The following is a 15417-nucleotide window of genomic DNA, read 5'->3' as shown; positions in this document are numbered from 1 at the left end:
AGCAATGACAGCTATTACTTTAATTCCTAGTGGAAAAAAGTTCACCACAGTTAAAAACCTACCACATCTTTTACTTCATTTACATATAGGAACAATCCAAAGATGCAGATGTTAATTCAGAAACTGAATTATTATTATGTTCAAGAAGGTTGCATACTGGTGGTAGACACCAGTACCATTAATGGGAACTGTGACATGACTGGATTTATGACTTCCTATTTTGGGTTTTGTTCACAGTTGTAGTCAGTTCTTTGAAAAATATGTTTGGGTAAGGACTGGTAGGAAAGAGAGTGCAATTCGTTAGGGACAATAGTCTCCAGAGACAGACCTCTGTTCCTTTGGAAGACTGCAAAGTTTATTGCAGCTCAGGATGTCTGAATACCTGAAGCCAGTAGAAGAGAACCTGAAGCCAGAAGAGACCTTGCATCTTCCAGAAATCCATAGTATATGTATATTTGTGTATCCACTTTCTGGGTGATTATTTGCTTTAAGTCATACCATACTGATTTCTCTGCTTAGTTTAACATTGCTTTTTAAATAATTTATTCTTTTAGAAAGCAAAATCCATATCCAGCTATGGGAAACTGATCATAAGTGAGCCATTTTTTTAACATTCAGTTTAAATATTCTCTAAGAAAGATTTTTCTTGCCCCTGAAATGAAAACTTCAGGGCTGCATAAACTGCTTTTGATTTAGCTAGATGAGTAAAGAGCATTTGCATGCTGCAGGATAGTAGGACTATAAAACAAAATTATTTATGACATGATACTTACCCTATTGTGCAAAAGGCATCAAATCTGTTTCGATAACCAGAATATTAAACTGAGGAAAGGAGTTAATAGTTCTTTTGATGTGTTAACTGGACAAAATCAGTCCATATTTTATACCAAAGATATTGGCAGGAAGTCAGTATAATCATGATGAATCTCAGGGCAGATTTTTGTAAAAGTAAAGAAACAAAATGCCTTCCTGCATTACCTGAAGAGTAAATAAAACTGTCTCTGGTTGGAATGCTGTGCTGATGAAAATGTGAACATGTTGTGCATTTAATTATGCAGAGTAAGTATCTATGCCTTACATCTTTTATTTCATCATTCCCTTGCAGCTTCCATTGCATCAACTTGTAATGATCCTGGGACACCACAGAACGGCACTAGATACGGAGACAGCAGGGAGCCTGGAGACACCACCACCTTCCAGTGTGACCCAGGCTATCAGCTGCAAGGGCAGGCTAAAATTACCTGTGTGCAACTGAACAACCGATTCTTTTGGCAGCCTGATCCCCCTACGTGCATAGGTATTAAGATGATATGTTAGTCTCTAGTTAGGACTAACACAGACTGGATTTCTTGTTCAATAACTGAGCATAGCATATGGTGCTAATGCTAGAGTGATATTCTCTGCAGAACTCAGTTATTTTGTACTTACAGACAATGTCAGTCTTGTTCCCTTGATTAACAGGATTTTTGGGTGTGATTTTCTTACTTTATTCTTAAAGCTTCATAAAAGTTTAAAAATTGCAAAGTCTAATATAAATAAATAAAAAGAAATTATGATTTGGATAAAAAAAAATCATGTTGAAATGATTTCACTAAAATGTTCTTCTATGTAATATTTTGGTTACTCAAACTCTAATCCATTATTTATTCTGAAAATATTTATATATATATTTCTGAGTTATCTTACAGATTAAATAACCATCCGGTGCAATACCTTGGAAGATGGATACTTATTGGGAAAAGTAAATGCAGAGAAGGGGATCCAAGTGACAATTCTGTTGAAAGAAATTAGATATATTTCCATAGCACCAGGAGAGGGTGTATCTGTAGTGCTAGATTGTATAAAGGTTTCACTGAGGTTCTTGTCAGTAGACAATATTTACAGGCTTAGAACTTTTGCTGAATTTTATTTTTAACGTCATTAATGTAGGTTTTCTAGGACTAATCAACATCTGTAAATTTATCTGCTAGGCATAGTAATATTTTTAATCCTTATTATTTTGTTGCCTGCTGATTTATAATTAAATTAAGACTTATTTTAGCAATCCTAGAACCCAAATACAATATCACTGGAGTAAACATAATGCTTTTTCTTTCTACAAGACATTTTGGAGAGTCACTTTCCAAAATAGCCTATCTCTAAACAACAGCAGTCCCTCTGTTTCTCTGAAGTAAAAATACTATGAAGGATTCAAGATAATGGAGAATCATTTCTCTGACTCCATATCACGTAACAAAATTGGAGAAGCACCTAAGCTGCATACTTATTATTCTGTATATCTTATGTGTAGTGTACAAAGCAGTATGAAAATGCTTACTAAACATATTGGGAATGTTCACAAAGTAAATATCTAAAGAAAAAAATATCTGTATCGTATCTAAATCTAGAATATTCATATTTTTATTTTAGGTACCAATTATAATCACTCCATATTTCTTCACAGGCTAGATAAAACCCCAACAAAACAAACCTAAAAGAAAGAAGGAAATAAGACAGAAAGAAAGGGAGAATCCCTTTGGGCAAAAAATACATACATAGCTACTGTTATTCTTCCATATCCTCAAGGTGACTTTGAAGAGGAAAGCAGATTAAAGTAATTTTTAGTGTAGACATGACAACAGAAGAAACTTTAAGAGTTCTGTAAAGTAATTTTCCGTAATTTTAAAATTTTCATAAAGTCCTTACTTTAGTATGCTAACTTATAAATGGAACGGCCTGAAAAGAAATCTATTTAAAATGTTTAGTGTAAATTCCAAATCCTTAGTACCAACCGGTTTGCACTATAAATATGTTTCTCTTAGTTTAGTTGACTTGTAATGTAGATGCAGCCTGCCTTGACTACTTTTTTCTTAGACTTACTTTTGCTAGACTTTGTAGATGTGATTATCATCTACAAGAGCAGGATTCCTTATCTGTATAAAAGTTCAATTCACAGTAACTAAATGAATGTATTTGATTCTTTTATTTGGGTAATATCTTGGCTAAGTGAATCAAACTGGTTTCTGCAATATCTGTGGTCAACAGAAACTGCACCCTAAGTGCTACTATTGAGCTTTCCCAGTTCTTAAAGTACTTCCAGTACATATGAAATTTTCAGCATGATAGACACAGGATTAAGTAATACCAAAAATATAAAGGACTTCTTATTTAACTTCTTATTTTTATTCCTTTAGAAAGATTTCTTCTTGTACTGCTTTTGAATATGAATAGAGGTCACTTTTTTAAAAGGAAAATTGAAAATTTTTTGCTAAGAGGAGGTGTGAAAGCTCTTTGTTTTAAAAAAATATTATTAATTTTGGTAAATATAGAAGTAATTTTGCTCCTACTTAACAGCTAATATGTGCTTATGAATTTAACACATGACCATAATCCTATTTTTTTTTACATTGTGACAGCTGCATGTGGAGGGAACCTGACAGGCCCAGCAGGAGTTATTTTATCACCTAACTATCCACAGCCTTATCCTCCTGGGAAAGAATGTGACTGGAGAATAAAAGTAAACCCTGACTTTGTCATCGCCTTGATATTCAAAAGGTACCACTTCTCAATGAATGCCTCTGTTTTAAAGGGTTTTAAATGTCAAATCTAAAAATAGCAATATTTATAATTTCCTAAACTTCTAATTAAATTCTCTGGCTACATCCTGGAGCATATATTTAATATGTGCTATATCTTTGATTCCAAATAATGTAAAAGAAAAATACATAGCCATATGGTACATTTTCTATCCAATATATTCCTGAGGACCAAAACTTTCTGTGATGGATCAAATAAAAATCCTTGAAAAACCATATAAACTTGTAGAAATTCTTCATTTATGCTGTAAGCAACTAAGAGTCAAGACTTAAAGTGTAGTGGAAATCCTATTTGTAAGTCAGTTCTTTCAGGTTTTTAGAAATACAGCCTAAATATACTTTGTTCAAAGTGCTTAAATAAGAAAAAATATTGTTCTACTTATTCAAGAGATAAAAGACACTGAGATAATGTTGTAACATAATTTTAATTATTTCCTCTGTGTTCCATAATCAACCTATATGTGTTGCATAGATTTTTATGAGTAGAGGGTCATAGTAGTCATGGAATGTAGAAGGATGTAGTCATATTCAGTCCTCTTCCTTGCTATATCTATGTATGCAAATGCAATATTTTTTTTCATTTTTTGATACTGTGTTTTAAGTGTGAATTTAAAGCTGAGAATGATAACAATGCTCTCAAATTCAGTGGAATATTGTTCAGCTGTGATTCTTTTAGGAAGAGATGGTGGCATGTTGAGAATTTTGCTATATAATATTTGTACCCTTTCTGTGAAAAAAAAAGCAACATAGCACCAGAACAGGAACAACAACCAAACACCAAACAACAAAAACACCAAACCAAACAAAAAAAAAAAAAAAAAAAAAAATCCAGTTTCTTTAATTACGGACTGCAGTTTATTTTCTAAAAACTATTGATAGACACAAAATTAAAGATTGGAATCCTAAGGTACTTGAAATTACATAATAAGAAAAGTACAGTAATTCTGTTATTTTGGTATTTGATCAAATAGCATTAATGGATGAGAATAGTCTCCACTAATTACACTCTTGAGGATGTCACATGACAGATATAGTAAGTGGCATATTTCTGTGGATTGCCTAAATAACTCAAATGCTCAGTTTCAAAAATGAAAGAAACTTCCAGTTACTTAGTACTCAGATTTGTTTGTATTATTGTAGGGAGTACAATGTGAGCAATATAATGGAATTTTCTGTTTATGCTGTATTTCCAATACATTTTCTAAATGGTTTCAGTCTGGTAGGCCTGGAGTTCCCTGGTTCTTCTCTCACACCCTTCTTGTGAATTATGGTAACATTGGCCACCTTCCAGAGAGCAGGGGCCTCCCCAGACTCCCATGACTTTTGGCAGATGATGGAGAGCAGAAGAAATAATTCTTTGCCATCTGCAAAACCTACTTAACATACCCTTTTCTGTTCATTTCACCTAACCTTTCTCATTCTTGGGCAGTATGCTAGAGCTAGGCCTATGCTCTTTCAAGGAACTGGCTTTGAGAAGACAGCAGTATCTGCACAGGGTGTGCAGATGCATTATATTTTGTCAAATGTGTGTTTTCCACAGAAAGATTGAAAACCATTGCTCTGTACAGTTTGATTTTCCTTGGTTTTGGTCTCTAGACCTCTATTCCTTTTACCATTTATAAAATTCTCAATTAAAAATTATCTATCTTAGCAAATATTTTAAAGTATTTTCCTGGCTTCTCTTACCTCTTGAAAATAAGACATAAAATATTCATTCTGTGAAGCATTTTCCACTTGGCATTATGGAAATGTTTTCTGCTGATTACTTAGCTAAAGATATTATTCCTTTTGCCTTACATAATTTGGAAAAGTTTGCATCTAACAGTACTAATTGATGTAATAGAAAGAAAAATTTACCATCACACTTGGGAAAAAGAAAAATATTTATTTATTTTGTTCTACAAAGATAAATAGAAAAAAAATCTATTCACCTGACTGAGTTCTTGCCAGCTCTTTTGAATGTATTTTTATTTAATATATTTTTAATTTTCTTGTATTTTCTTCAGTGTTTCTCTGTATGTATTTTTCACAGAACTACCTGAGATTTATCTTTGTCTCAGAACTCATCTCAAATTCCTCTGAAAGACATTCCACTTATATTATGTTTCCACTTATAGTATCTTCATAATTACTTTGTAAAATGTATAAATGTCATCAAATACAGCATAACATAGATGGTTTAGTGAGAATTAATATTAATTCACATTAGTTTATAATGTGTGATATCATCTGGGTGAGAACAAAGACAAGTTCCAAGATAATGGTTGATCCATATGAAAACATCTCCTGTCTAAAATGATAAGCATATTTGTAGTGGGTGGTTTTAGTATCATCCAGTTCAGCCAATTAAAAGCTGGATTTTTAGTTCAAGCTACTTTTCTGGATCATTCCTCTGGTCTTCTGGTAATAGGCAACCTTTCTGAATCATGATTCCATGGTCTTGAGAAAGGTGTTTAACATAGGTAGGAGGATATTCATAATGGCTTTTGGAAAGTTGAATGTGTTCATATCAATAACTAGATAAAAAGAACTCCACTGTGAATTTTTACTGTGAATCACATTTAAAAAAACATTTATTTCTGGGGAAGAAAATGTGTTAGGCAGAAAATTGGCAACTACAGTCACAGTAATGTTTAACTCATTAAAAAAAACCCTGAAGACTTAATTATTTTTTCCCTTTATTTTCAGCTTCAATATGGAACCCAGTTATGATTTTCTACATATTTATGAAGGAGAAGATTCCAACAGTCCTCTAATTGGCAGTTTTCAAGGCTCACAGGCTCCTGAAAGAATAGAGAGCAGTGGTAACAGTCTGTTTCTGGCTTTTCGCAGTGATGCTTCTGTTGGAATGTCAGGATTTGCCATTGAGTATAAAGGTACTGTTCTCATAGTAGTCTAAATAAAAGGAAAAAATGTAACTTAGTAGTTATTGAGACTCAAATCTGTTTACTCTGTATGTACTCATAACTGAACTGCCAGATACCTTTATGCATTAACGTATGTTTTAAAAACTATTTTCTGTTAATATGTGAAGGAACACAGAAATCCTATTTAATGAAATCTCTTTCACATCACTTATGCACATATTCACCTTCCAGAAAAAAAAAAAAATAGGTAGAAGATGCACATCAAAAGTAACATTCGGAAAATGTTTGATAATAGTGAAATTATCTTACCCAAGAAGACCACCTGACTGCTTCTTCTTTCTCGTCAATACATACAAATACATTTTCCTTTCCATACTGTTTTGAATCTACAAATGCATTTTGAATACTACTGGATGGTATTTGCATTTTTTTTTGGAGGGGGTGCCACTTGTTAGATAGAGACTGGGTTATGCTGACTGTTTATTAAAACCAGACAATCACTGGAATGCTGATTTCTTTTCCAGTCACAGATGTTGTCTGTGGCTTGATTATAATCTTTCTTGAGTTTTATCAAGCTGTCTTTCAGCAGCAGAAGTGCTGCCTCAGCTTCTTATTCTTGACAATTGAAGCAGACCACATTAATGTACATGTCAAAAATGAAGGACAAAAAGATCTAAGAAATGCAGAAAAAATTTACCCATAAAAGAGAAGGGAGTGAAAAAGAACTAGAAAATCATTTTTATATTTATATCTGTCATCCAGTATCACACATTATTCTCCATGTGTGCAAGGTTCCTCTTCCCAAAGTAACTTTCATATTGCCATAAATAAAATCTTAGACTCTTTGTCCCTGTCTAAACAAAATATTTTAAAAAAATGGGAAAATAATTTGTTCCAGGAAGTCTGCAAGGCCTGCAAGGAAAGAAAATGAGATGTTGAGCAGAAGGAGATAAAGAGATAAAGATGGCAATTGAAAATGTGCATACACATTTTTACTCTATGTCTATTTTTTGTTCTCAGCACTGTGATATGAGTTCCTCTATGCAACTGAAAGTTGAATGAAATTATAATGAGATAAAAATAAAAGATACAAGGACAGAATACCGTATTTTAAAAATGTACAGTATGCTTTTGCCTAATAATTTAATATTTTTCTTATGTATATTATTCAGTACTTTATATAAAATGTATAACTTTGAGTTGGAAGAGACTTAAAAATCACCTAATTTCAACCCCCCTGCCATGGTAGGGACACCTTCCTCTAGACTTGGTTATATTCAAAGCCCCATCCAACCTGACCTTGAACACCTCCAGGGAGGGGACATCCAAAACTTCTCTGGGCAACCTTTTCCAGTGCCTCACCATCCTCATGAGTAAAGGATTACATCCTTATCTAAACCTACCCTCATTCAGTTTGTCATCACTCTCTCTTGTCCTGTTGCTACGTGCCCTTATGGTTGCCCTTATGTCCTGGGTAAACAGGTCTACCATTTCTTGCTGGAGAGGACCCACATTTTCCCTAGTCTTCCTTTCACATATAGAAGTGGTGAATTCTAGAACTTGTCATTTTTCTTCTAAATACTAAACTTTGTTAGAGTCATTCAGCTTCAGCTTCATTATAATTACCTCTTCCAGATAATCAGTCTTAAGCAAACATCCATGATCCATGATTCAACAAAAATAATATATTAATAAGTTGTTGAATAATTTAAACTGACTGCAAAAAAACACTGGTAATAGTTTGAGGGTTTTTTTTTTTTTGTTTTTGTTTTTTTAATTGAAAATGTATGTAGATTTACTGTAATTAATTTTAACAGAAAAGCCACGGGAAGCTTGTTTTGATCCTGGAAACATCATGAACGGCACAAGAATTGGAACAGACTTTAAGCTTGGTTCAACTATTACTTACCAGTGTGATTCTGGATATAAGATTATTGAACCTTCAACTATAACATGTGTAATTGGTGCAGATGGAAAGCCAGCTTGGAACAGAGCGTTGCCATCTTGTAATGGTATGTACTGTTTTCTTACCACTTCCCTCGTCCACCCAGCAAATTCAATTTCTCAGTCCCTGAGGCTATTTACACTATTTCTACACATACATCTGGTGTAAAAAATGAGGTATAAAAATAAGAATTGAGTATTGGACTATAGCTTTGTCAATAATGTATTAAGTATTTAAAAATACCTTTAAAGTCTGGAATCAACACGTGTTCATTTAATGGTTGCAATATAATATGTAAGATTCTTTAGACACCCAGTATTATTTAGAATAGCTACCACAACCATCTCAATACTGCAGTAATTTTCACCTTGGAATAAGAATTATAGTTACTGAGGAAGAGAATTAAAATGACACTTCAGAACTGTGGCTAATTTATCCTCTATTCTTGGTTCCAGTGTTTTTGTTGTGTATATATCTATATATATATATATACATATGTCTGTATATAAAACAATTCTAAAAAATCAAAAAGAAGTTACATATTTGTTAATAAAGTCTATAAAGTACTAATTTATTTAAGTTGAAAAATAATCTCCTGCAAAATTTTAGATTTTTAATTATAGAAAAACATAATTTAGAAGAAAACATTTCTATAACTCCAACACTTTAGAGATTGTTTTAAATTAAGTGCAAGTGATATGCTTTCATTGCAATGAAATGTTCAAGACTTGAGAATTTCATGTGCTAATCAGTTTCTGATATCCTCAAAGCAAGAAGAGAAGGAAATAGAGAAGTTTTTAAATTCATACCATGAACTAATTCCTTGTGATATTTGAGTTTCACTTCAGCCACATAATCCTATTCTGCCTACTGATAGATTGAACTTCTCATCTTCCATCATTACATTGGATTTTTGAATAATTCATATAAGCAGCTAAGAGAAGATGTGGATTTGTAGTATTAATTGCTGCCTTTTTGTATAAGAAAGTCAAAGTGCAGATATTTCAAGCATGATTTTAAAGACCTTTCAGGGAGCAGAAAGAGCAGGTCTGCTCCACAAGGGCTAAAAACCTAAGATGTCCAAAGCACAGGCTCGCTCACTCGCAGAGCTCCACAGCACATGAGCCAGGCCTGCAGAGCCAGGAGTCGATAACAGCCCACATCAGTGGCCGTGTTGTCCAGCTGGGCCACAGGTCCTCCTCTGAGTTAGTTTCCAGGAAGCTGTTAGATTGTACTCTGCTATATGCAAGATGCCCACGGCAGGGTAACACTGACTTACTTTCTTCTTTATAGTAGAATGATATTTTCCTTGCTTAAAAGCAAATTAATGTGACTATACTGTTTTTAAATAACCTTATTTATCCATTTATTTATTTATAAAATAATTTCATTATTGGTTTCTTGAGTGAGATAACTTCTTACACCAATCTGTTATTCTGTTGAAAACTACAATTTTTTATGAAATAATTTCTCACAATAAAAAGAGCACTGAATTGCATGTAACTAATTTAAATACAAGACTTATATTTTAATGAAGATTTTGATAGGAAGCCAGGCTTTTCCAAAATGTGAGAAGACTGCTAGCATTACTTTGTTTTCAGTGTATAGAGATCTATTTACCTAATATCCAACACAAGGAGATATTTGAACTTGAAAATAGCCACTCCATCTGTCCCTTACTCTGCCACATTTACAGCCTATCCATGGAGGAACGTGCCATGCATACACTGTCCATTCTTTTTCTCGTGATACAAACAGAGCTACTACTCATGTAAATATTGACATGTCTTGGGGATTTGAGCTACACTGTTGATAAATATGTCTTCTAACTTCCATAGCTCTAAAAAGTTTCTCTTACCTTTCTCTTTCTTTCTTTTTTACATACATTAGAAGCCAAAGATTTTTTTATATGTATAATCTATGTGCACTTTTCATAATCATCTAGGAAGATATGAAAATAATGCAATTCAAGCACACTTTCACAAAGCAGAATTTTTGGTATTCTGTGTAGGGTAGTGTCAGCATATCTGTGTGTTCCTCTGTGCCATTTTCAATGCAGTACCATATATTTTCCTGACCTGTTTTTAACATGGATAGATGTAGAGAGATAGTCAAATGAAAACCCAACCTAAAGCCTGTGTTTACAGTATCTTTCAATTAAATAAATTATATTTTCAGTCCTATGTGAAGACTTGTAGGTAAAACTTGCATGTATTCTAATTTTCAAGAAATTATAATAAAATTATATCCTGAGAAAGAACCACTAGGTATTTCAGTATAGGTAAACCAAACAAAAGAAGAACCAGTAAAATGTTATTTTTTTATCTTCAGATTTTTTCTTTTTCAGACTTAACTAATATAGACAGCTCTAATTAATATTTCTTTATGTTTGTTTCCAGCACCATGTGGAGGGCAGTATACTGGATCAGAGGGAGTGGTTTTATCACCAAATTATCCTCATAATTACACTGCTGGACAGACTTGCCATTACTCAATAACTGTTCCTAAAGAATTTGGTAAGAATTTCTTCTATTGATTTATCAATCATTATCATTTTCCTACTGTTCAAATGTTCTTTATGTGTAGTAATGACCTTAGGTCACACTGGCCTTAGGTTTACATTGTACTGCAAATTATTTATAAAATCTAGATATATTCCTGACATGGAAAATGTTTCTAGAGTTTGAACCTTTTACTTCTCCCTAGAGTAAGCAACTGACTTCAGATAAGATATCTATGTTTGTTATCTAAGCATATCCTGAATAACTTCATTGTTTACATTGTTCATTATCATAGCATAGTCATTCATTCAATCTTCCTGCAAAATAAAATCAGGTGTCAGAAAACAAGCCCTTATACTCCTCTTAAATTTTAACTTTTTGTTTTTCATGTTTTGACAAGGACAAGATAAGCAGAATCACATTTGTTTAAGATGGAGGGAAAAGAAGCAATTCTACAGAAAAGTACCAGAAATATTTGTGAAAAATCACAAAACTGATTATTTCAATGTGTCAAAATATTTGGACAGAATCTCTAAAACTCAAGCAATTGTATGTAAGGTGTAGTTTTCTGCAAAGCAGGTTTTCCCTAAGTCCAGACAAATAGCAGTAAGATTCATTTTACTACTTATTTACCAAGAGGCTTGATTCACAACAACTTAATGCATTTGGTACTTTCTGTACCGTGTACAATGAAACCTATAAGGACTCAGCTGTCAACAAAATATAGATGGCTAGAGTGACAAAATCATATTTTTATTGTCTTAGTTTTACTTCTTGTTTCTATTGCTATATGATATTTGAATTCGGTGACCGATTCAATACTTACTAGTGAGAGGTAATATTCAATTATTTATTAATACACTTTATATACAACTGAAGTGAAAATTAAGTGTAGCAATATGTCAAAGCTGGTAACACACTGGTATTTTTAATATTGGATCAGTTTTTATAGCCTTCTGACAAAACAAACACTAATGAAAATTTAAAAAATTGACAAATCAATATGTTTAAAAAAATATTCCTCAGACTAAAGCAAAGTAAGCAATTATTCCTATGTGATAATAGATAATTCTTAATAGTTGCTATATTTGGAAATGTAATTTTGATACAAACCATTCTGTTTAGATATTCCATTTTCTCACTCTCATAGGTAGAAAAAGAAAATTGAATAAGACTTGTTTGACTGGAGGTCACAGTTTTGGTGAAAGCATGATTTAATAAATTTGTAAATTTGGTTTTAATTAAAAATATGTAAAAAATTAAAACAAATATTATTGCATGTAAGTTTAATGCAGCTGTTTTATCATGTTAGACATTTATATAAGTTGGAAAAATTCATGCAGAAATTCATTAACAAATAAGTCAAAGAGAAATATATCCTTAAATTTGATTTTAAAGACTAAGTTCTTCTTTTAACTCCTCTCTTTTTATTTTTTCCTCTTTATTATTTTCTTTTCTTTTTTTTTTAATACAGTTGTGTTTGGACAATTTGCCTATTTTCAGACAGCTTTGAGTGATGTAGCAGAACTATTTGATGGAGAAAACTCTCAGGCTAGACTTCTTAGTTCTCTGTCTGGATCCCACTCAGGTAACTAATAAAGAAAAGAAGTATACATTTTTACACAGCTCAGTATTGGAAAAAAGTAATCAGGAGTATGTTATGAACTTACTTTGGAAATAAAGTTATTAGAACAGGATGTTAAGGGAAATGGAATACCCTTCTAAAGCTTTGAATCAAGTCATTATTCTGGAACATATGGTTAGGCAAGAACTGATTACTGGGGTGAGTGTAGAAACAGTTGAATGAAGTTCTCAGATCTCTATATAAGTGGACAGATTGGATGGTATAATTGTCTTCTCTGCCCCTAAACTTTTTTGAAATACACATCTACATATTCTGGAATGGCTAATTGAAACACAAATTACTTGTATATTTACAAAATGCAATTATCTGTATGCAAACATGCACTTAGACTAAAAGCAGGCTAGCTGTTGCATTCAGGTAACTATAGCAAAATGCCAACCTTATGAAATCCTAATTAAGTTTTTATGGATTTCAACATGGCCAAATTTCCAATGTATGCATATATAATGAATGTGATCATCTTCAGTGATACGTAAGTATATTTTTTATATTTCTTCAGCTATGAATGTGTTTTGTCAAACACTTCTAGTATTTAATAGATAACACTTCTAGTGAGTTTAATATTTTTGCAGTACGGGGCAATTCATGGCTTCTTGGTTTTTACTTTGAATGATTGAAGAAATGCTTAATAAGAAAATAATGTAGCATATCTATTTGATTTATAGTAAATATATTATAATATGAAAAACTCAGCTTCTAATTTTCCTCTGGTGAATCCAGCCATTTGTGTCACAATAAGAGTTCACAAAAAATTCTAAGAGTTGTTTAATTACTGACAAGAATTCAGCAACAAAACAAAATTAAATTTTTAAATTTAGGAGACAGCTCATCCCAGCACCAAATTTTACTGCATCAGACTGTCATATAAAAGTTGAAACTAATGTCTGTTTTCATAGCAGACATTTAAAAATACTTGAAGGGTATTTAAACTTCTTATTTTTATTTATTACTTGTGACATATCTGATTTACATTGATATAGAACAGGCTTCTCCTACATGGGATCACTAGTTGTAATAATATAAAATTAATCAAAGTGAAAGAATGTTATGCCAAACTACCACTCTTATTTATATACAATATTTTAAATCATCATTTTTTTCTGTAGAATTTTATAAAATATGGGTTTATACAGTCCAGGGAGAATAAAAACACTAGTAATATGTGGTGGAATCATCATAGAAGTACTGCAATTTTTTCTATAGTTTTTCATTACTGAACTTCTATCATGACTCCTGACAGATATATCAGGAAAGGAGATAAAGTATATTAAATATTTTTATTAATCCTCAAATCAGAAATAAAATTTGCAATGCCATAAGAAAGTTAATAATGTAATATAGTTCTTGTGTGACCATATATATTATTGAAGCCACTACATAAAACAAATCATGTGTTTGCTCTCTCTCAGTTTTAGTCTTGAAACGATAAACATTTCATGAAGACCCCTGTGGAATTTTTCAAATACTTTTATTTGTTGAATGTGTTTTGCAAGGTAAAGTAATACTCTCAGTCACAGAAAAGAGTTAGCTAAAAATCTTCTAATAATTTTGTCCCCAAGTGACAGTAGGATTCTCCAGTCAAGTAGTTTATTTGAGCTCTAGTTACAGCTGCTGCAGTAAATTCCACAGGTTTCTCTTGTTGAAGTCTTTTTATTCTGGCAATGGCAAATTTAATTTTGTACAATGTTACTTATGTTTTCTTTCACTATAGAGGAAAATCTGAAACTGTGTTTTTAACAGCATATTTGAATATGTATTGAAGAGCTATAACTGTTGTTTCTGTTTTGTGTATTTATTTTCTGTTCCCATTTGTAGGAGAGACATTGCCTTTGGCTACATCTAATCAAATTCTTCTGCGATTCAGTGCTAAGAGTGGGGCATCAGCCAGAGGGTTTCACTTTGTTTACCAAGGTAAACATGTCTACTTTTGGTGGAAGACACTAGTGCCAATTTCATTAATTGCATTATTTTAAATTCTGCATAAATCTTAATGCATTGTTTTAAATGTGAGTGTAGTCTTAACCTTTTTCCAGAGATCAGGGACTTCTCCTGAAGGCAGACTGGCTTCATAACAGCATCTGTCTGTGTTTATCCTGTCTGGCCCCACAGACTTGAATATGTCCAGCCTTACTCAGTAGTCAGCAATCAAATGTATTTTGTTAATGCTGAGTGGACTCGAGGGGTTTAGGAGTGTGCTTAATTGTATCAATCTTTCTTAGTATTCCCAGCTGATTTTTCAAGAGTTTTTGTTCAGACTGCTAAGGATGCTGTCTTCTCGAAGAGCTTGGAGAGAAAATTGCTGCAGCAGAGACCATCAGGCCGTTTCAGTATTGAAGGAGACTCACTTGTCTGTTTCTGACTCAGCTGAACCTGAGCAGACGTTATGTGCATGTCTGCACGCTGCAGCTGAAATGCAAGAATGACATGGCATAGCCAAGTCTGTTAGCATTCTGCTGAGCAGCTGAGTAGACTGAGCTGATCCATGAGTCTTGACTGCAGTCTGGTGACACCAGGAGCATTGCTCACAGATTCATTGCCTGTATGGGCAACAAATGTAGTCCCAAAGGGACTGACTTCTGGACAGTTCACTAGATGTATTGCATACAAACCCAGTAAGCTTAATCAGACAGTCATTGCACATTCTTACTAAAGTGAAGAGTAAAAGTACTTCGGGGTAGTTTTAAATATTGTTAGGATGCCTAGACTAGTTTTAAATATTGTTAAGATGACTAGACTCCTTTTTTTGTTTGTTTTTTATTTTTTTGTTTGTTTTTTGGTTTTTGTATTAAAGATTGGAGCATGGTCCTAGTTTGACACAACATATAAATATAAAGAACTGTCTCCCCTCAAGAATGTTTCCCAATTGTAAGAAGATTGTTAGTAC

At 32.7% G+C, this 15417-nt stretch overlaps 1 protein-coding gene across 1 annotated transcript in view; it reads left to right on the top strand.

Annotated features, from left to right (window-relative positions):
• CSMD1 (CUB and Sushi multiple domains 1) overlaps positions 1-15417 on the top strand; it is a 1087660-nt gene that overhangs the window by 918265 nt on the left and 153978 nt on the right. The window contains exons 27-33 of the mRNA XM_058836707.1: positions 1106-1297; positions 3396-3534; positions 6264-6451; positions 8260-8454; positions 10787-10903; positions 12363-12476; positions 14349-14444. Coding sequence (XP_058692690.1) covers positions 1106-1297; positions 3396-3534; positions 6264-6451; positions 8260-8454; positions 10787-10903; positions 12363-12476; positions 14349-14444 — 1041 coding nt within the window. The remainder of the gene's footprint in view (positions 1-1105; positions 1298-3395; positions 3535-6263; positions 6452-8259; positions 8455-10786; positions 10904-12362; positions 12477-14348; positions 14445-15417) is intronic.

The sequence above is a fragment of the Poecile atricapillus genome, chromosome 3 (genome assembly GCF_030490865.1).
Source record: "Poecile atricapillus isolate bPoeAtr1 chromosome 3, bPoeAtr1.hap1, whole genome shotgun sequence".
NCBI lineage: Eukaryota > Metazoa > Chordata > Aves > Passeriformes > Paridae > Poecile > Poecile atricapillus.
This window is presented reverse-complemented; position numbering and strand designations above follow the sequence as displayed.